General features: G+C 43.5%; 1 protein-coding gene across 1 annotated transcript in view; it reads left to right on the top strand.

Moving 5' to 3' along the window:
- Positions 1-4,103: 4,103 nt before the first annotated feature.
- Positions 4,104-23,453, top strand: part of LOC138983549 (monocarboxylate transporter 14-like) — a 20,154-nt gene continuing 804 nt past the window's right edge. The window contains exons 1-8 of the mRNA XM_070356816.1: positions 4,104-4,174; positions 5,232-5,444; positions 5,923-6,112; positions 7,183-7,326; positions 8,806-9,912; positions 14,997-15,266; positions 16,984-17,109; positions 20,935-23,453. The exon at positions 20,935-23,453 is cut by the window's right edge and continues 804 nt beyond it. Of these exons, the coding sequence (XP_070212917.1) occupies positions 5,328-5,444; positions 5,923-6,112; positions 7,183-7,326; positions 8,806-9,912; positions 14,997-15,266; positions 16,984-17,109; positions 20,935-21,128 (2,148 nt within the window). The 5' untranslated portion in view covers positions 4,104-4,174; positions 5,232-5,327 and the 3' untranslated portion in view covers positions 21,129-23,453. The remainder of the gene's footprint in view (positions 4,175-5,231; positions 5,445-5,922; positions 6,113-7,182; positions 7,327-8,805; positions 9,913-14,996; positions 15,267-16,983; positions 17,110-20,934) is intronic.

Here is a 23,453-nt window from a genome sequence, read left to right as displayed (position 1 = left end):
CCCAGTAGTGAAACTAATAATAATAATAATAATAATAATAAGAACATTTATATAGCGCTAAATCAAAAACTTTCGTTAAAAAGGCTTGCTCTAAGCGCTTGACATCTAAACTAAAACGTCATTCACACTCTTTACAATGATGTACAAGAACTTCATGTCACACTCTTTCATTCAGTATAGCACCATTCACACAGTTGTTATTCTGTACAAGACAATAAGTTAGTCTAACATTTAGAATGTTCATAAGATGAAAACAAGAGAAAACCAGACTGATTAAAACAACTGCTTAGTGCTAACAAAGCATGAATCTTAATGATAACGTAATACATGTTTAACTGTTAAGACCATAAAAAAACCTATATGCTAAAATAACTTCGAACTTTTAAGAACTTCTTATAAGATACACAGCACATCTAGATAAACACCAGCATGATAAAACAAAAGGCAACTCGTTAAAACTATTAAATGCATCAATGTCTAAAACACGAAAGACTCAAATATAAGACACACTGGGGGATGTCTTCTCCTCTCTGGCAACACCAGTCTTCAAACTCGAGAAGTTCCTCTGCATCCCTGGTTTCTCCCAGACAGTAGTGCTTGTAGGCACGGTGTTGCAGGATGTACAGTGCTGCTGCAGTCGATGTCAAATGTAGATCGTAAAGCAGCCATGTAATGTAAAGCAGCCATTTTGAAATCCAATATGGCAGCAAATATTTGACAATACCAAGTGGAAATTGGTACCATTGGATTCCTTGCCCACAAAAACATACATTTGGATACCAGAATCAAGTCAATAGATGCATTATGTTCACAGATAATAGCAAATGTAGATTTTCCCCCCGCGGGTTAGGGGTAAGAATTTACCCGATGCTCCCCAGCATGTCGTAAGAGGCGACTAACGGATTCTGTTTCTCCTTTTACCCTTGTTAAGTGTTTCTTGTATAGAATATAGTCAATGTTTGTAAAGATTTTAGTCAAGCAGTATGTAAGAAATGTTAAGTCCTTTGTACTGGAAACTTGCATTCTCCCAGTAAGGTCATATATTGTACTACATTGCAAGCCCCTGGAGCAATTTTTTGATTAGTGCTATTGTGAACAACAAACAATTAACAAGTGGCTCTATCCCATCTCCCCCACCCCCCCCCCCCCCCCTTTTCCCCGTCGCGATATAATCTTCGTGGTTGAAAACGACGTTAAACACCAAATAAAGAAAGAAAGAAATGTAGATTTCAAGTGGTGGCCATTTTGAAATCCAATATGGCGGACATATAGAGAGAATTTCAAGTGGCCCAATATCTGAAAATGTTCGCAACATATTAATGTACATTTGTGCCAAATTAGGTGCTTGTATAACAAAATGCACAACAGGTTTGCTATGCTGCTGCACTAGTCGGAGAGACATTTTTTTAATTTTTCCTTGAAAAACACGTCAGGAAGATAAACATATTTCGTCACGGCTATAATTATCCTACGGAAACGAACACGTCACATGTTTTTGACCGGCACGCACGGTTGGCCAAGTGGTAAGGCGTCCGCCCCGTGATCGGGAGGTCGTGGGTTCGAACCCCGGCCGGGTCATACCTAAGACTTTAAAATTGGCAATCAAGTGGCTGCTCCGCCTGGCGTCTGGCATTATGGGGTTAGTGCTAGGACTGGTTGGTCCGGTGTCAGAATAATGTGACTGGGTGAGACATGAAGCCTGTGCTGCGACTTCTGTCTTGTGTGTGGCTCACGTTATATGTCAAAGCAGCACCGCCCTGATATGGCCCTTCACGGTGGTCGGCTGGGCGTTAAGCAAACAAATAAACTTGTTTTTGAGTATGCGGGGAAACTGATTCCGTTTGTCAAATAATTATTTGGATACTTTTTCATGTTTTTTTCACCAGTTTTAGCTAAATAATCATCGCAATGTTTTGCATGAGGCAAGGGAAGTCACTCCAGATTCTTCTCGGAACGCGTCGGAGGCATTGTTTCCCGTTTTTCAACGGTTCACAGCTGTTTTTACTTTTCTCTTTGAAATGAAACGATGAAAGGAAGAGAAATGGAAAGACAGGCATGTTGTTGGGACATAAACAGAACAGAGAACATAAGGGGAAAAAACTGTGTTTCAACAACTTCAAGCAAGAAAATGCAAACACTAAACACTCCCGGCAGGGAAACACCTTAATTGACCTTGACCTTTGACTGTGTTTGAGATCAGTTATTTTCGTACTCGGCTTGTAAAATAAACAAAATAATATCCAAACAACAGCTATTTTAAGATAAGAGTGTGTGGAGAGACCTTGTATTCAATTATAGTAATCACTGAAAGACATAAAACTTAGTTCAGAAGCGAATCCTAGAAACCCCTAAATAATGGAAAATGTGTTGGCTAAACAATTCATTGTTTACGTAAATAATTCATTGTTTACGTAAATAATGATTTATTTAGCAACATTGCTGATTCTTTATAAACAATGTAATATAAGTCTAAATAATATATTGTTTACGTAAATAAATCATTATTTACGTAAACAATGAATTATTTACGTAAACAATGAATTGTTTAGGTAAATAATGAATTGTTTACGTAAACAAAAAATTATTTAGAATTGTTTTACATTGTTTATAAACAATTACTTATTTAGCACATGAGCTTCTAAATAATGATTATTTAGCTAAAACTGGTGAAAAAAACATGAAAAAGTATCCAAATAATTATTTGACAAACGGAATGCCATACACGTGTGCCACATTGACCAAGAAATACACGTGTCACGTGATGCGACGTTGAAATCCTTGTTGCAGTGTTCAAAAACGAGTGGCTCTCATACAAACCTATTTTTCCAATCGAAGGAAGAGATCTTTGTGAAGAGCAAATCTATGTGAGGAATGTATGTGCTCATTTTGAACGAGTGGTGAAGATCAAACCACAATAAACATGCAGCGAAACAAAACATTTGCCTACAATCTACGTTTACGGAGATTTGATCTTGATTTATGACCACAGAGACAAATTGTCTAATTTTGTTTCTTTTCTTTCTTTAATGGAGAGAGTTTCATTAAACATTACTTGGAATCCTTTTAACAAAAGCGCAGTTGCTTGTGGAATCTTTGGTTTTGTTTCTGAGATGTGTCACTGTTTTCACCATTTATTTTTACAGTTGGCTTTGAGGTATTAATAAAGCTCCACTGAAGAAAGCACTTGTTGCTTGTCACTGTTTTGATCTTATTCATTTAAACACACACACACACACACACACACACACACACACACACACACACACACACACACACACACACACACCACGCAGAGAGAGAGAGAGAGAGAGAGAGAGAGAGAGAGAGAGAGAGAGAGAGAGAGAGAGAGAGAGAGAGAGAGAGAGAGAGAGAGAGAGAGAGAGAGAGAGAGAGAGAGAGAGAGAGATTCCAAGTGATTTTACAACTTATCCTGAAAAAAAACTCGCTTAAGCCGAACTGCAGGGTAATTTCTCGGGAAAGGTTTGGCTTATCCGAACTCGGATATGCACAAACTCGGATAAGCGAAACGATTTTTCATTCCCCGGGCGAGTTCGGCTTAAGCGTGTTTGACTGTATAACATAGCATTCGAGCACCCAGTTACAAGTCTTCTGTCTGTCTCCTCTGAGGGGCGGAGTGATAGAGTGACATTGTCGTATGCATTAACAAAAGCAGACATCAGGTGTGGTGAACACAGAGAGGCTCCCATTCACAAACACACACACACACACCGCCATGCCGCAATAAAGACACACAGAGACCTTGCCTCAATAAATACCCTCACTAACCATTTTTACGAACCAAACTTGCAAGAAATGCTTTGCGAATGGAACAGAGCGAACTATACGGAGACACAGAGCTACACCACGTAAGTAGCGTACACATTCCTCGCTGTTAGCTGTGTATTCATTTCTCAATTAACACGTTGTTTACCTGCCCGGGGGGGTGGGGGGTGGGGGGTGGGGGTGGGGGTGTCTGCCCTAGATGTTGGCGGACAAGATGATATTGGTTACGTTTAAATGAAAGCAACGATTATACCATACACAACCGGTTGCCAGTTTAAAACATATACACACCTACACCTTCTTTTCTCTTTCTGTTTTAGAACAGTGCCTGGTGCCCTTCTGTTCAAAAAAGCTGAAACGGAAATTTGCATACATCCGTACCAAACAGGAGGTAAGTGGTTGTTAACCTTTGCCTGACATTTTTGAGAAGCGCTGTCTGATTTTTCTGTGAGAATTGTAAGTGCTAGAGGAATCTTTTCCCGGCTATCCAGAAGTTAGGGATAAGTTAGTCTACTTTTGATCACTGAGCTATTTTCAAACCGATCAATACAATCCTATGAAAATTAGCGCTGAAACGAATTTATATTTTTCATGCATTTCCTATTGCTTGCTTTACTACGACACTATCGCCCTTCGTCTCTATTCTCAAAAGCCCCCCACAACCCACCCCCCCCCCCCCCTTGCCCCCCAAACCTCCCTCCGCGCCCTATTTAGGAGGCACCCATTTTTGCTTCATGCACCTCCGGCCAGATGTCTTGCGCAAGAAGGAATCTGCGTGACATCGCTGTTCTGATATCCCGAGTCCGGTTGGTTCCGCTCGCCGAGTGACTGCCGTACTATATAAGTGTGCTCTTGCTTGCGTGACACAACTGTACTGTCTGCTGCCTGCAAGTCTTTTGTCAAGGTAAAATGTCTTTAACATTGAATGGTTTGAGGATGAACGTCGCTTGTTCATGTCAATGCTTGTTGTTCTCTCAGGTGCCAGGAGAATGGTTCTGGATAAATCTCACTTACTCTGTTACACATGTCGTTTGCATTTAGAGTGCTTACTTCCCTTTGTTTGTCAGATCTTTGAACATTTAGTCAACCAACACTACTGATACTGCTGCAGCAACCTGTTCCCATTGCTGGAAGCAATGGACTTCCCGCATCCTACTTGATTTAAACCAGTAAGGCCACACAAAAAAAGTCTGTTTACGGTATCCCGACCGACCCTATTTTTTCGCGCGACCCTAGACTTTTTTTTGGCATTTGGGGGGAAAAAAAAGTCTTTGTTTTTTGGCAAAATAACTTAAAAATACGGGTTTTTGAGAAAAAAAGAAGAACAAAAATCAAAAACCAATCCCGACCTACCGACCCTATTTTTTTGCCTATGTTACCGTAAACAGACTATTTTTTATTTTTTTGCCTAACCTTTTGACAGTTTTCTGAAATATTTCTGTTCACAGGCGATGTGGCCGTGAAGTACAACAACAAGTTTAAACACACTCTCGTCAACATCGGTAAACATCTTCACAAAATTCACCACGCTCGAGAATCCCGAAATGTCTGCCCCAACCCTCCTCACTGAAGACAAGGGCGGCTACTCTGAGCTGACTCCAGATAACCTCAAGGTTGAAAGCGGAGTTATCTCCCATGACGACGAGGATGAGGACGATGAGGTATGTGTCGTTGTCATCAAAGAATCAATAATCCAAATTAGAAATTCATTTGAATAGGTGCAAACGCAACAGATTGCACACTGTTTACTGTATTCTGAAATATTTTTGTAGAAAGTGGAACCCCCATTTTAAAGTTACTGTACTTGTCACGTCCAGGTGTACGGAGCCCCTAGACCTTTAAGTCATGCCTCAGACAGCTAGCCGTTTAAAAAAAATACCAAGTTTAATTGACTTTCATACAAGGAGTCGCCGGTGCTGGATGGGGGTGGGGGTAGGCGGTGTGCTGTTTCTCCTTCTCACTATATAAACACGTTTATCTCCTTTGAATACATAATTTTGTTACTGCCGTCATGCCCAGGAGTCGCTGGTGATTGACGGGAGGTGGGGGTATGCTATCTCTCTCTCCCCTCCCTCCCGCTCTTTCTCTTTACCTCAATCGAACGTATCAACCATGTTTCATTATTCCTTTCATCCCCAGGAGTCGCTGGTGCCTGACGGGGGGTGGGGGTGGGCGGTGTGTGCGGCGTCCTTCATGGTCAACTTCATCCTGGACGGCACCATGTTCTCGTTCGGCGTGCTGCTGCTCGAGCTGCTGGACGACCTGCAGGAGAACAAGTCGGTGACGTCATGGGTCGGCTCCGCCCAGCTCGGCATGAGCATGTTCATGGGTGAGTCGCTCGAACACTCCAAGGCACTTTATTACTTACTCTATTGCTCATGTCTTATGCATTTAGAGTCGCTCGAGCACTCCAAAGGCAAAGCACGTTATTACTTACTCTATTTCTCATGTCTTATGCATTTAGAGTCGCTCGAGCACTCCATGGCACTTTATTACTTACTCTATTGCTCATGTCTTATGCATTTAGAGTCGCTCGAGCAATCAAAGGCACTTTATTACTTACTCTATTGCTCATGTTTTATGCATTTAGAGTCGCTCGAGCACTCCAAGGCACGTTATTACTTACTCTATTGCTCATGTCTTATGCATTTAGAGTCGCTCGAGCAATCAATGGCACTTTATTACTTACTCTATTGCTCATGTTTTATGCATTTAGAGTCGTTCGAGCACTCCAAGGCACTTTATTACTGACTCTATTGCTCATGTTTTATGCATTTAGAGTCGTTCGAGCACTCCAAGGCACTTTATTACTTACTCTATTGCTCATGTTTTATACATTTAGAGTGCTAACTTCCCTTTGTTTCTCAAATCTTAATTTAGCGCTTCGTCTCATTTGTTTAAAAGTCTTGCATAACCTTTCCAGGCAACCCCGTAACAGAACTACTTTAGGTGTTTGTGTGTTTTGATCTAAGGACTATGTCCAGTCAGGAATAAAAAGCTGTTTTTTGTGTCTGAATGTATACCTATGTGTTGGTAAGAGTGCCTTGCAGAATGAGGAACATGTACACGATCTTGCGGCGATCATCTTTTTTTGAGGATGAAAATCGCTTTTTGGTTTAAACAAGATTTTATTAAAGAAATACAGGGTGGCATGTATATGCGATACAGACATTTGTGACCACACAACAAGCTAAGCTTATATTAAGTGTGGTTATAAATAAGTACATCTAGATAGGAAATAATTATTATCATTATAATCGCTTTTTCATTTCAATGCCTGTGGATCTCTCAGGCGCCAGGACACTGGTTCCGAATACCTCTCACTTACTCTATTGCACAAGCCCTATCCGTTTAAAGCGCTTACTTCCCTTGGTCTATCATGTCATTTTGATTCTACAGGCCCAGTGGTCAGTCTCATGTTGAAGAGGTACAGTATACGCCAGGTGACCATTGCCGGTACGCTGCTGTCCGCTGTCGGTTTCATCGCCTCCGTCTTCGCTCCCAACGTCTATGTCCTCATCGCCATGTACGGCATCGTTGGAGGTAAGGCCCCCCCCCCAAAAAAAAAAAAAAAATAGGTGTGGTTAAGGTAACATAGCCAAAAAAAAATAGGGTAGGAAGGTAGGCAATCACTTTTTTTTGCTTTTAACTTTTTTTTTCTAATGTGTACAAATTAAACCTACTTGACAGGGAAATAAGTGTGCGACTCGAGCGCTTTCGCTTTCATTGCGTTTTCTGCACTCGGTTTTGTTTTTGTTTTGTTTTGTTTTGTTTTTGTTTTTTGACAAATGTAATAAAAAGTTATAGGGTCGGCCCCTAAAAATAGGGTAGGTCGGGTTACCGTAACCACACCTATTTTTTTTTTCAGGCCTAAGTAGGGACGTTACGCTGGACTCCGTTGGGATGATAGTACCGTAGTGGTAGTCAAGGGTTGCTTCAGTTGCGCAACCGGATGAGAGAATGTGGCCTTCCAGCCGCGAGACTACTGGCAGTAAACTAGTCGAGCTGCATGTAGTAAGTGAGACCATTTCCTAGGCGAGTTAAATGCCTGCGTGCCTACTGGCTAAGCTTATTTGACAACGAGTCTCTCGTCGCCTGCGCTGTATTGCGCAATACAAGATGTAGCTTACGGTTACGGTAACGTTAACCACGCGTGACTTAAAAGTCCGTTACAGGCAAAGTCCTTCCCGTCAACTCGATTTTAATCACTATCTCAAATGTGACCCTCCACCACGAAATGAGTCGCATGTCACCTCGCGCGGTTCTAAGTATAAGTCCGGGGGGACTGTGGTAACAGTGTGAGGGTCACCTTAGTCACAGGCTTATAACTCGAACAGTTTTCGCTCTTTTCTAAAACGGTTTTTACCACTGGATAGAGCATAAAACGCTCTTTAGGACAATGCAAAAATATTAAAATCATGCAAAGATGACATGCGACTCATCCCGTGGTGGAGGGTCACAAATCAGTCTGCCCAAATACATGGCTGCCCATGCTTGTACATTGGGGCGAAGACCATGTCTCCAATTGGATACTTACAAACAAATCAACTAGCCACTACTAGATTTTCAGAACTTTATCATTATCATAGAAAATACCTTTCTGCACAAAAAGCTGTCAGATATTTTGGTGTGTGTGTGTGTGAGTAGATAGATGGTTTTATACTGCATACAAATAAAAGCCTGAGCGGATCTGAGATGGTGTCCTGAAACGCTTACGCGGGAAGTTCTAGTCCTTGAATATGTATTACAGATCTTTTACTTAGACTGCAATTGTTTTCGTATTGTCAAATATAATGTAAATGTCCATCGTTTCGATGAACCGTGCAGCACTTTATGAAACAATCAACGGGAATTTTTTTTACTTTGTTTTGAATTGCTCGATTTTAAAATAAACGTGGGAGGGGGGGGGGGGGGTGGCAGACGAGAGTGGCGTTTTTGTGAAGGGGAGTTTGTCCGTTTTGTGGTTTTACGTTGCCCTTTGATCCAACTGTATAACCCAGCACGTGCAAACTGTACCCACAGGCACGGGGTTCAGCATGGTCTTCCTGCCAGCCATCATCGTGGTGGGACTCTACTTCAGCAAGCGTCGCGCCATCGCCACGGGCATCGCCACCAGCGGATCGGGCATCGGCACCTTCGCCTACGCCTACCTGTGCGATTACCTGCTCCGAATCTTTACCTGGAGGCAGACCGTTCTCATCCTGGCCGGAATCCTGCTCAACTGTGTGGCGTGCGGCCTTGTCTTCAGGCCCCTGGTCCCTGCCCGGAAGCGGAAGAGGAGAAAGGGAGGTCACTCTGCGTGCAAGGGGGGAGGCAGCTCGTCCAGTAGCGACTGCTCCACGTTCTGCGAGTCCGAGTCAGGGGAGAGTACTGCCATGATGAAGAGGGGAAGGGGTGGGGGGAGGTCGAAGGCCAGTATGGAAACCCCGGATTGGTTGCTGCATCAGTCAACTACTGGTCTAGCCGATGCTGGGAGAATGGTGAAAAACAACCCCTCCTCTCCCTCTCCCGGTCTCGTCTCTATCTGCCTGCTGCAGGCGCAGCCGTTGCGCAACAGCCGACACCAACACCATCGCCGCAATAGCCACCACCGCACCAAGGCGCTGTTCAATGCCATCTACCACAACGCCAAAGCCTGTGAGAATGAGGACAAGAACGCTCTGCCCCCGACCCTCGCTCCCGACGACCGCTTGTATCGCAGCGTGGAGGACTTTGAAAGACACAAGCTGAAACCCGCCGTGTCCAACCTGGACGACAAACTTCTCTACTTCAGTGAAACGCAGCTTGTGCAAAGCCCGCCTCAAGAAAGAGCGCCGGAAAAGAACCATATCACAAAGGGATTAATGCGCCCTATTTTGCGGAAGGATATCTACTACAGCGGAAGCATCAGCCATCTGGCGGAGTACCAGAAGTGCGGTAGAAGCATGACGTCATTCCTGGCGCATATGACGCAACCGGGCAGTGACGACAGCAGCGGCAGCGTCACCACCTGCAGCAGCGAGAGAAGCGGAAGTGGCAAGGGTCACGTGGGCCGGCTGTGCGAGAATATGATGCGCGGTGTTTTTGACCTCCGCCTGTTCCGAAACAAAGCGTTTCTGCTCTTATTGGTGGCGTTTACGATGTGGACAGGTAGGAATTATTTTTTTTTCTCTCTGTAAATCCTCCTGTTTTGATTAAGTTCCCCATACCCCCCTCCTACAGTTTGTTCTTCTGGTTAATAATTGTGTTGTCCACCATCATGAAAACTTGTGTAACTTAGCATTGTTATGGTCACGTCAAATAAGCATCTGCTTGAGTTCGTGTCCTAGCTGCATTTTTGTCAATTGTTTCATGTCATGTATTTTAAATAAAATTGTGTTTAAACCAACAACCAGCTTCAAGGGTTTATTTGGTTAACATTTTGTGATCAGTTATCTCAGCGACTGTATTTGCTAGTTTGTTCCCGCTATCTCGTGTACACAGACTCACAGGTCATGAACTCATGCCCAGGTGATACAAAGTTAAGCCAGAAGTTAGGGTCAAGGTACTTTTCTCTCCGTGTAAATAAAACAGCTATGACCAGGCATTTGACGTTGGTTAAGACTATCCTTCTGCATGGACTGATACAAGAAGTCCACAGCCTGCTCCTTACAGTCCAGTGCGAATTGTTTTTGTTTTTACATTAATGTGACCCTCCACCACGAAATGAGTCGCATGTCACCTCGCGCGGTTCTGCGCTAGCTTAAATAAGTCCGGGAAGTGTCTGGTAACAGTGTGAGGGTCACCTTAGTCACAGGCTTATAACTAAAACAGTTTTTGCTCTTTTGTAACACGGGTTTCACCACTGGATAGAGCATTAAAAACTCTTTAGGAAAATGTAAAAATATGAAAATCACGCAAAGGTGACATGCGACTCATTCCGTGGTGGAGGGTCACAATTTTATTCATCTCTTTTTCTCTTTTGTTTTTTTACTGAAGTACTTTCCTTAGTGACACCTTCTTCAATAATTCTGCAAAAATATTCAGCAGATATTTACAGTTTTTCACATGAAGCAACAACGCTGTTGATTTTGTGTATGTGTCCTGCGGGATAGATGCTCTTATCGCTTGATAGATCTTCAGTTGAGTACACTATCCTTAAAGGGCAGCTGTCGGGTTGTGGCTCTCAAAATCTGTTCCTTAGAATGAGCTATCATGTAACTGAAACTATACTTAAAAGTTACTTGGTGATTTTGACAGCTTGATAACACAAGTCCGAAGACTTTAGACATGCTACAATGTCTTTAATCGAAGAAAGTTTGCATTCTTGGCCGAGTCAATGCAGCCCGCTCGAAAATTACTTCCCTTGGACGCGTGACGTCAGCCGCGGAATCGGCCGGGTTGAACGGTGCTCTCTTTATGCCGTGTAATGGGCGCAATCGGGTTGTCTAGTCAAGCCCTCAAGCATACTTCACGGGTAGGTGAAGAGAAACTTAGGATGGGGTGACTTCTCCCAGGCCAAAATTTCGCAGTAAAAAACGGAGTTCATAACATGTCGTCCGTCCCCCTCCTGCTTTTGTTCCACTTGAACCCTGTTTTTGTTCAACTTATTGGCAGATATTGTCACGCGTCGAGGAACACAAACACACACACACAAACACACTCACACACAGACACACACAGACACACAGACACACACACACACACACACACACACACACACACACACACACACACACACACACACACACACACGTGTTATCACACATATACACACACACACACACACATACGTGTTATCACACACACACACACACACACACACACACACACACACACACACACACACACACACACACACACACACACACACACACACACACACACACGATAACCATCACAAACACAGTTTGACAAATTCATCTTTGATTTTTTGCGGCCGAACCCCCCTCCCCCATTTTCCACACTAGATCCACTGTTTCATCTTTGTCTCCGTCTCTCTTCCCTTTATCTTATCTCGTCTATCTACTTGAGTGAGTAACTGAAGATGTATTATCATCATCTCTTTCCTAGATTTTCCCACCGACAGAGTTGGCTTTTGTCTTGAATTCAGTACCTCACACGTACACGGTAATTGGTGTGACACCTCAAGCGGACCTTCTTCATAAGTGTACAGTGTCTGCTGACAAGGGACACGAGGGTCTGTGGTTGAGCAACTTGATGGTTTAACCGGGTGGACTGGAGGAGTAGCAACAGCATGTGAACCACTTTAGAAATGACTTGTAAAGGTTGCAGTCGGTCAGATCAAAGAAGAGAAAATGTGAACGTGGGTCTTGAGAAGATATTACCATCCTAATACTTTACTTTGTGCAAGAATCAATCACGCGTACAGCATTACAGATGTCCAGCTGTAGTCTACATTGTACTGTAAACTTCACAGCGGCCTTATCGGCTTCCTCGAGTGACGTCACAGCAAGGCTAACGCTGCGGCGTCTTTCTTGTGCTGACAGAGTTGTCGGTCGCGGATTTTGAGTCGTTTCGGCCTGCCAACTGCTTCGTTTTTTTGCGGATTGTGAGAACTAGCAGAAAGTTTCACGCATTTTAATGGTTTCAAACTAATGATGAAAGTTTCTTCTTCTGGACCAAATCAACAGTCTTTAGTTGAATCAACTCGGAAAACTCTTAAACGCGTTTTTGCACGCGACTCCGCGCATTTTTGAGACCAGGCAACCCGACAGCTGCCCTTTAACACAGTAAGGGAGCATCCTGAACTCAGGTCAAAATGAGTTCGGCTCATTCTATCCCTGACAGGATGCCTTGGTTTTCCTTGTCTGGCGAGGAAATCGATTTTTTTTTTTTTAACATATTTAGATCTAAAGCAGATTCGCGTTCGTCGATAATGATTTTTCATGGTGTTGTGTAATTTTTAAATTACTAAGGAATTGATATGTAAGACAGCTTCAAGCGAGCTATTTTTCGCGGCTGTATTTACTGTGCAAACAACTCTAAATATGGCAAAAGTGTCACGTGATAATCAACCGTTTGGTTTCCGCGCTCGCTGGAGCAGACGATTTTTTGACAGTGATGCAACCATATATTACGGTCTCCTTCCGGCAGCAGTCCCAAAATTTCGACTTGTTTTGACCTTAGAACGATGTCTTTATCATAACTCTGAAGAACAGAACGGAGATCACTGTCGAAGTCGGCCAATCTGCAATCATTTTCGTCTCGCGAACACTGCTCGTGAACAACATATGGGAGATAACTCTGTATTCTTGTTTTGATAGATTCGCGTAGGACTTTAGCGTCCGGTCAGAGAGATAACTGGCGATAGCCGTTGAGCGATGATGATCAGAGTGAGTAAGCGAGGTGCCCACACAGAGGTGGCTGGCTAGTCCTCCTGATCGTCGGCGCATTTCGAAACTAGGAATTAAAGTTTCTCTTAGAGGAAAATCCAGGGACCTTATGCTAATAGCCTACTTTTTTGAGTATTTTTTTCTCCTTTAAAAATGGGTAATTTTAATTTTGGACGTGGACATTTGTAATGTAGCCTTGCTTGTACCTTTTCACCACTTGAGCCTGGGGGAAATTTTCCAATGTTCTGTTCATTTGATTGAACTATCTCTGTTTATAAGTGTTCTGCAAAAGTGTCACACCAATTCAGGTTTGAGTATTTCTCACAAACACAGTGTTATACCATTCGGGGGTTAAAATAAATTCAAAACTTTAACTAGCTTTGTCTCAAGACATGCGAATTCATACATTTGTTGGTCACAAGTGAACAATCCTATGACGAGTTTTAAAACTTTCTCCGGATCTTTGCATAACACCTGAAAGAATACCTGTAACAATCCAACATTTACGTCTAGTATGTAAGCAAAATATTCTCAAAGTTTCAAAGCAATCCACCAAGTGATTGCTGAAATACAGCGCTTCTTGTCATGATACCCACCAAAACTGACGCAAAATTTCAGGACATCGACACCTGCATCAGTAAAGATAGCATAGCACACGAAATACGTAAGCTAGCCAAACAAAGCAACATGTTCTGGGTAGATAATTAATTTGACTTTCCTCTCATAATATGTTCAAGTTGCAAAATGTTGCCTATTGTGATTTTTCGTAGATTTTGTATTGATCGCTTCCGTTTTTGTCCGTTTGATTTTGAGGGTACCCTTACTTGCGCGGCGGTCACGTGATCCATGTAAAAGAAATCTTTAATCCGAAAGGTGATCCAGATAGTCAAGTGGACGGCCTTGAATGGCATAGAAAGTTTGAATTAAATGACAGGGGAATTAACGCTTTACTGTGGGTGAGAAATTTGTCGCAATAATGTTTTGGCTAAGATTAGATCATCGTGCACATTGTCATGTATTGTCAAGAGAGATTAGATGTTCCATAATTATTGTTATTAGTGACACATTCTTGCATATTCTTTGTTTCTTTTTCAGCTCTAGATACTTTTTAATGGTGTGGCTAGAACAAAGGGGGGCTGAGAAAGAGGTAACACAAAGACAAATGAAAAGAATGTTTAGTTTTGGTCTCGTATGAGCGATTTTTGTCTCTTGTTTGTTTGTCTGCTTTATGTGAATGTGTGGTGCGAAGCATGATACGTAACGTGACGTCATATACATCTGAACCCACAATGCAGCGACATTACAGGAGGTGTAGGATATTATTCATAGCACAGGGAATACAAAATAATATGTTCTCCTATGTAAAAGTCTGGACAGGTCCGTGTTGGCTGGTGGGTTATATGACAGACAGACAAACAGACAGACAGACAGACAGACACTGAGACAGACAGACACTGAGACAGACAGACAGACAGACACTGAGACAGACAGACAGACACTGAGACAGACAGACAGACAGACACAGAGACACTGAGACAGACAGACAGACAGACAGACACTGAGACAGACAGACAGTCAGACACTGAGCCAGACACTGAGACAGCCAGACACTGAGACAGACAGACAGACAGACAGACAGACAGACAGACAGACAGACAGACAGACAGACAGATTACTTAATCTATTTTGTGCTGGTTTATAGTAACTATAGATGACATGATGGTTTCATTACTTAAATGAGAAAAAAAGTTACCTTTATGCTCACGTGCCCCATGATTGTGAACAGGATTATCATGCTCTTGCTTTACATCCTTGTTGAATGCCTTAGCGTGATACGCCACAGTAGCAGCTGAGGGGTCCAACCTCCTGTTTCACCGTGTTCTTTCCTCCCTCTTGCAGTGCAGTCCGTACCGTTGACCTATCTCCCAGACATGGCCGTGTCCAAGGGTGTACCGCGCCAACAGGCGGCCTTCCTCATCTCCATCGTCGGCATCACCAACACCATCGGCAGGATCATCGCTGGCGTCATTTCCGACATGGTGCGCATTCGCTGCATTTGGCTGTACGTGGGAGCGTTGCTGGTGGCAGCGGCCATCAACTTTGCCTTGCCGTGGTGCGACACCTTCCCCATGCTGGCGTCGGCGGCTGCTGCGTTCGGTCTGTGCATGGGTGAGTTGAAGTCTTGTTCTTGTTCTTGTTCTTGTTCTTTTCTTGTTCTTGTTCTTCTTGTCATTCGTCTTCTGCTTCTTCTTCTGCTTCTTCTTCTGCTTCTTCGTCTTCTCCTTTTGCGTTGATTGGCTGAAACTCCCACTCGTTTACACTCGTGTTTGTGCGCGCACTTGTGAGTTTTTACATGAACGGCCGTTTTTACCTCGCCTTACGCCGATTTGGGGAAATGCATGCTTGGTATTTTCGTGTTTCTATATCCCACCGAACTCTGACATGGAACACATTATCTTGTCCGTGCGCGTTTGGTCTTGTGCTTGCGTGTACACAAGAAGGGGGCAAGGCACTAGCGGGTGGACACATAAGCTGACCTGGAAGAAAAAGTCCACCCTTAACTCACGACGCGCGGCCGGGATTTCGGAACGCTCAACTTTCCGCGTGGGAGGCCGGTGTAACACGAGAAAATTACTCCCACGAGATTTTTTACTCCGGAGTAAACATTTCGTACGAAAAAGTTACTCCCTTTACGAAAAAAGCACTCCCCCATTGCACGAGAAAATTACTCCCCAAGACAGGTGAGTTCCGAGTGAACATTTCGTACAAAAATGTTACTCCCCTGACGAATAAAAAACGAATAAATTACTTCACCCCTAGTGACACGAGCAATTTAACTTCCCATGCCAGGTGTACGAAATTTTTACTCCCTTGTGCCCTGTTAGTCTTGGTGGTGGAAGGGGTGGAAGGAGGGTAGCGCGACATTCGTGTGCGCGAGATCACTTATTGGCATTATCCCTTCGCCCGCATCCCATTTTTGCGTACGAGATTTTTACTGGAAGTAAAAAAAATGGGGAGTAAAAATTTCGTGGAGGGAGTAATTATTTTGTGCCTTGGGGAGTTCTTTTCTCGTACGAAAAGTGTACTCGGAGTAAGAATTTCGTACGAAATATTTACTCCGGAGTAAATTTTTCGTGGAGTAAAAATTTCGTGTTACACCGGCGTCTTACCCACAAGTCCATTGCTGCGCCCGTCGACTTAAAGTCGAAAGTCGTTTGCAGTGGGGGGGATGAGGACAACAGCGGAATCCGGATGTTTGTGGCAATACCATGTCGCGCCTTATTAGACACCTTCTTAATTGTGTACACCACCCATCACTTAAGGCCAACAAAAAAAATAGGTGTGGTTAAGGTAACATAGCCCCCCAAAAATAGGGTAGGAAGGTAGGCAATCACTTTTTTTTTTAAAACTTTTTTTTTCTAATGTGTACAAATTAAACCTACTTGACAGGGAAATAAGTGTGCGACTCGAGCGCTTTCGCTTTCATTGCGTTTTCTGCACTCGTTTTTTGTTTTTGTTTTTTTTGTTTTTTTGACAAATGTAAAAAAAAGTTATAGGCTCGGCCCCTAAAAATAGGGTAGGTCGGGTTACCGTAACCACACCTATTTTTTTTTTTAGGCCTAATGACCAGAGATACCCCAAGGCTTTTACATACACCACAGATAGACGTTGGTTTCAACGCTTAGGGCTGTTTCCCTTGTAAGCTGAGCTTTGTTCAAAGCATGCATTGTGTATCAACGCCGCTCCTTTTCATTTTATTTCATTTTATTTCAATCACAGACAGAAATTACTACGAAGTTTAAACAACCTACCATTTCTTCCCCCCCCCCCCCTCTTGTACTCGCATTGCTCCTAGTTTCTACGACGAAAATGTTTGTGTCCACAGCGGTAGCGGTCTCCATGAGAACCATCGTTCTGGCGGAACAGCTCGGGATAGCAGTGCTCACCAAGGCATTCGGGATGGTCGCCCTTTTTCAGGGCGTTGCATTCACAGTCAACCCTCCTATTGCAGGTAAGCCATAAGACAATTTGTGACCCTCCACCACGAAATGAGTCGCATGTCACCTCGCACGGTTCTGCGCTAGGCTTAATATAAGTCCGGGGAGTGTCTGGTAACAGTGTGAGGGTCACCTTAGTCACAGGCTTATAACTCAAACAGTTTTCGCTCTTTTCTAAAACGGTTTTCACCACGGGATAGAGCATAAAAAACTCTTTAGGAAAACGTAAAAATATGAAAATCATGCAAAGGTGACATGCGACTCATTCCGTGGTGGAGGGTCACATTTATTGTCCATACAATTAAACAATGGATGGAAAATTGAGGTTCACCTGCTCTTAAAACAACCAAACAACATGTGACAACAAGCCAAAAGATAAAAACAAAGGAAGTTAGGATTTCTGTATGTCATTGTTATTTTATTTTGTATAGTCCAATGATTCTAAAAGATAAGATACGTAACTACGGGATATGGCTCTGTCACACGACCGTTTTAACGCCTGCGTATGCCGACGTATGGGACATTTGAATAAGTATTTGAATAAGTACGCTGGCGTACGTCGAATACGTTATGGGTACGTTTTGTATACGTTAAGAGGACGCTGAGCTCAGCGTACTACGACGTATGCCAGCGTGCTTCAGCGTCCTCTTAACGTATACAAAACGTACCCATAACGTATTCGACGTACGCCAGCGTACTTATTCAAATACTTATTCAAATGTCCCATACGTCGGCATACGCAGGCGGTAAAACGGTCGTGTGACAGGGCCATATATAGAATCTCTGCCAACAATAACTTTAAATAAAAAGATTTCATGTGATTTTGCTGGCTGCGGTCTGTGAAGGAGCAAACTCTTAAATTGATCTTCACCCCATGCTTAGTGTTCTTTTTTCCCATTGTTATTTGTTCGTTGTGTGTCTAATTTGTCTGCTTTAAAGATCGATAGATCGAAGTTCCAGTGATTTCTTGTGTGTTCCATAAACTTACCATACTCCACCTTTGATTCTGCATTGTCTTATGTTTTTGCATTTTATGTAGTCACATTAAGACAATAAATTCCATGGGATTGTGTACGTGAGGAATCTCACTAATGACCAGACAACAGTGAGTGAGAACTTCGTGGCGCCAGTCCCATGGCAATGCAGAGAACGGGCAGCATGGAATGAACATGTGACTTTCATTCTCAAAAATCTGTACTTATTAAACTTATACCCCTTGACTGTCTGAAGTAAGCGTCAGCTACTATTGCAGGCAATACATGTAAACTCGGAGGCAAAAGAAACGCAAATAAAGGATGCGTTAATTAAACCTTTATGAACTTGAAATAAAAAGAAAATCATGATACTAGCATGTTCTGCACGTGTTGTTTTAGCGCTCTTATCTTGTCAGAACCGTGTTTGCCGTTATCTGGGTCCCACGCGAGGTCTTGTTGACGGGGATCCCAAACCGTCATGGGGACAACTTTCAGCACGTGCAAAATGTGGAAAAGCAGCGTTTCGTGTTCAGAGTGTTCAGGCAAGCTGTACCGTACTCACAAAACTGTTACAACATTCATTTCTGCGACAAAGGCGCGATGCCGAGACTATCACCAGATCAGCGCCAACAGGCGATCGGGAGACTTGATACCGGACAATCAGTTCAGCAAGTTGCTAGGGCATTTGGAGTAAATGTCACCACGGTTTATCCCCTGCAGCAACGTTTTCATGTCACTAACAGTACCTGCGACTTACCAGGACGTGGCAGACCCCGGGTAACAACTGACCGACAAGATCGCCATCTTGACCATCAACACCAGCGAGATGCATTCGAAACTGCCGACAACACAGCCCGTAACACATTCGGGGTGCATGGATAACCCGTCAGTGTCAGAACTGTACGCCGACGCCTTGGTGGGCAGAACCTGGTAAATCGGCGTCCTGCTCGACGTCCTGTCTTGACAGCTCAGCATCGCCTGGATCGTCTGGCCTGGGCCCAGCAGCATGCCCATCGGGACTGGCGGAGGGTTCTTTTTTCGGACGAGAAGCGCTTTTGCCTGGAACCTGGCGATGGGCGTGTCCGGATCTGGCGAAGACCTGGACAGCGGTTTGCTAACAATAACATCCTGCAGCATGATCGATGGGGAGGTGCCAGCGTCATGATATGGGGCGCCATTGGTGTCAGTCAGCGAGTGGGACCTGTCGTCTTTCAGAACGTCGGCCAAGGTCGTGGGAATGGTGTCAATGCAGACCGCTACATCAATCAATTCCTGCGTCCCTATGTGGTTCCATTTGTCCAGAGGCACCGGAACTGCCTGTTCCAGCAAGACAATGCCCGTCCCCATACTGCACGTGCTACCCAGGACTTCCTGCGTCACAACAGCGTGAACATTCTGCTTCACCCTGCTCGATCTCCGGATCTCAACCCAATAGAACACTTTTGGGACATCATGCAAAGAAGGATTAATGCCCTTGCCCGGAGACCCCGCACAGCAGCAGAACTGCGTGCTGCCGTGACCCAGGTGTGGGCTCAGGTCCCTCAGCAGCAAATTAATCACCTCGTCCTCTCCATGTATCGGAGGTGCGCCACAGTCATCAACGCCCAGGGAGGAGCAACACGCTATAGACTTTCAACAGTCTTCAAACAGTGTTCAGTGGAACATGGCACGTCATGCTCTCATCCCAATACACTTTTCCGTATGGTTTTTGTATTGGTCAATTCGTTTCCTTGTTATTGTTAACCCGAAATAATTAATTCGACATTTCAAAATTCTCCCGCAGTGGGGCACTGCGGTTATGAAATTAAAAGCCCCTCCTGTTTTTGGAACCGCAGGAGCTTTCTAGTTTGCTGTTAGGTAGATTTTTGGTTCCTCTTTCCTGTCATGCTCTCTTTTTCTTCATGAATTCTTTTCTTTTTTCTGCCTTCTTGCTCATTCACCTGTATTTTTTCCAAAAATCTCTTCTCTTGCCGCTTGTCTCGCGATTCATGTATAGTTTAATCTGTTAGTGTTCTGATGTAAGTCCAGCAGTAGATAGGTTAAGCCTATTTTAACATACTGGAAACTGGTAATCTTCCAGTAGGTATTAATTTAGTTTTACTAAAGCCTGCTGGGACACAAGTAATGGGTTAGTGCATTTGTAAACAGGAATCGCTTGACAAGTGGCCCCCTTCATCCCCCCCTTCCTCGTCCTGATATGGCTCTGCGTAGTCGGCTGGACGTTAAGCAACAAATAAACAAACAAACAAACAAACATTAAAATTCATGTGTAACCCATCTTCACTGCAGCATTTGCGTTTCTTTTGCCTCTGAGTTTAGTACACAAACATGCATACCTTGGCAAGGGAGACAACAGCCGTAACTTGCCCTTTGACTTGGAAACACTTGCTTGCCTCCCTTTGAGAACTTTTTCGCAGTTCTCGGTAGCCTGTTTCTGGCTTGTATGTTTATGATTTTTATGAATGAGTAAAAATAAATGAATAAATAAATAAATAAATAATAAAGCGAACATAACAAAGAACTTGGACAGTCGAAAACGGTATTTCATGCACGCCTGCAGTTAATGATATGCAGCTTGTCTATAGCATGAGTCACAGTTACATACTAAATATTCAGCTCTGTTTACATTTGCTTAGTTAATCAATCAGATAATTAATGAAATAATCCATTTATTGATTCATATTTTGATTAATTGTTATCTATAGATTAACTGGCTGATTCATTCATTCATTTGTTAATTTGTTTATCAATGTATTTATTAATTTATTGAAATTGTTTCACAAATTAATTGTTATAATTAATTAATGTTTTCATCTATTCATTTATTCATCTATTCATTTATTCATATCTTTATCTATTTTGCAGGAAAGCTGTTTGACCTGACTGGGTCCTACGACTGGCCTTTCACCATGTCGGCCGCCATGTACCTCCTCTCCGGCCTCTCCTCCCTTGCCGTGGGTCTCTGGTTCAAACCCCGTCTAACCAGCCCAACCGTCATCATCAGAGTGGAGGAGGTCATGTCCTCTGACTCCTCTTCATCCGACAGCACCCCCCGGTGACCTTGACAAACAACGACCTTGACATGACCTTCGAAAAAAGCATCGACTTTGAGAGAACCTTGGGACAAATTGAACTTGAGATGTTCTCAAGAAAACATTGAACTTGAAACAACTTTGACCTTGAAATGATCCTGAATAAACATCGACCTTGAAATGTTCTCGAGAAAACATCGAACTTGAACCGGTCTTGAAAAAATATTGACCTTCAAATGGTCCTGAATAAACATCGACCTTGAGATGTTCTCAAGAAAACGTCGAACTTGAAACGGTCTTGAAGAAACATAGACCTTGAGATGGTCTTGAATAAATACCGACCTTGAAATGTTCTCGACAAAACATCGACCTTGAAATGTTCTTAAAAAAACAACCGACTTTGAGGTTGAAACAATTGACCTTTTGAAACAAGGACCTTGAAATGACGTTGACCTTCGAGGTGGTGAAGATAAAGCCGTTGGAAAGTTGGCGCTCCCTTTGTGTCCTGGGAATGTATTTCCAACAACAATTGACATGATGGGGAAAAGGTCCTTGACAGATGATATGCGCCTTTGGGGTACCTTTGTTGTGTTATCAAACTACAACTGGACAGAGAGAGACGTACGCTAGTCTGACAGTGTATGTTGACCTTGAAAAACAGAAGAAACTTGTGGTTTTCACACTAGGCTGAACTTTACCAGCGCGGCTATACGAGCAACTTACAGGGTAGCTGTGAAATTAATGCTTTCACGCTCCTTCTTGTCGATCGCCTTTTACTCTCGGATTTCAGCTCTGGAGATGAAGCTGGTGGTCTTCTGCAGAGCCTCCGAGGGTCTGTACAGCTTCTCTTGTAGGGCCGTCGACCTGGGCCAAGTCTCACTCCTCAGGGGCTGGAGGCTCCTGCAATCCGCTCCTATTATGGTAGATCTACTTGAATAAAGCAAATATACAATGACAAAGAGTTTTGCCAAAGGGCTGGAGGCTCCTGCAATCCGCTCCTATTATGGTACTTGAATAAAGCAAAGATACAATGGCAAAGAGTTTTGCCAAAGGGCTGGAGGCTCCTGCAATCCGCTCCTATTATGGTACTTGAATAAAGCAAATATACAATGACAAAGAGATTTGGCAAAGGGCTGGAGGCTCCTGCAATCCGCTCCTATTATGGTTCTTGAATAAAGCAAAGATACAATGACAAAGAGTTTTGCCAAAGGGCTGGAGGCTCCTGAAATCCGCTCCTATTATGGTACTTGAATAAAGCAAAGATACAATGACAAAGAGTTTTGCCAAAGGGCTGGAGGCTCCTGCAATCCGCTCCTATTATGGTACTTGAATAAAGCAACGGTACAATGACAAGGAGTTTTGCCTTGGAGTCCACCACAGCCTTACGTTACTCTACCTGGCTGTATTCAACTTCCAGGCTTAAGATCTTTGGTGCTGGAATGAAACTCATGTAGTAGTGAAGAAAGCATGACGCTAACAACAGCGTTTTGATGGTGAGCAGGGACGAGTGGCGTGGTGGTAAGACGCCGGCCTCCATAGCGGAAGGTCGTGGGTTCGAATCCCGGCCGCGCCTGGTGGGTTAAGGTGGAGATTTTTCCGATCTCCCAGGTCAACTTATGTGCAGACCTGCCAGTGCCTTATCCCCCTTCGTGTATACACGCAAGCACAAGACCAAGTGCGCACGGAAAAGATTCTGTAATCCATGTCAGAGTTTTGTGGGTTATATAAACACGAAAATACCCTGCATGCTTCCTCCGAAAGCGGCGTATGGCTGCCTAAATGGCGGGGTAAAAACGGTCATACACGTAAAATTCCACTCGTGCTAAAACACGAGTGTACGTGGGAGTTTCAGCCCACGAACGTAGAAGAAGAAGAAGAAGAAGAAGATGGTGAGCAAGACATCCATGTCATTGGTGACATTGAGAGAACTCTGCAGAACACAGTATTGAATCTTTGTGATTGGTGAACGCTTTTTATGTCTGTAACATTGGCAGAATACAGTTATGGATTCGTGCTTTGTGAACGCATTTTGATACCGTGCCTATCTTTGCCGTGATTTGCAAATCACCGGGTTTTGCATGCGTGGTGAACGCATTTTCTGTCTGTTACGTTGACAGAAAACAGTTAATGGATTCGTGTTTTGTGAAGGCCTTTTGTTGCCGTGCCTATCTTTGCCGTGATTTGCAGATCACCGGGTTTTGCATGTGTGGTAAAAGCATTTTGTCTTCGCAAAGATCTCCTTCAGAGAACACATGTCATATGAATGTGTGTTTTTGTTATCCATCGATCATGATTACGAGAACGTGTTAATGTAAACGTATATTTTGTGAACGTATTTTAAATCCAAATCTG

The sequence above is a fragment of the Littorina saxatilis genome, linkage group LG13, assembly GCF_037325665.1.
Source record: "Littorina saxatilis isolate snail1 linkage group LG13, US_GU_Lsax_2.0, whole genome shotgun sequence".
Taxonomy (NCBI): domain Eukaryota; kingdom Metazoa; phylum Mollusca; class Gastropoda; order Littorinimorpha; family Littorinidae; genus Littorina; species Littorina saxatilis.
Note: the sequence above shows the minus strand (reverse complement) of the source record. Positions and strands in the feature narration are given on the sequence as shown.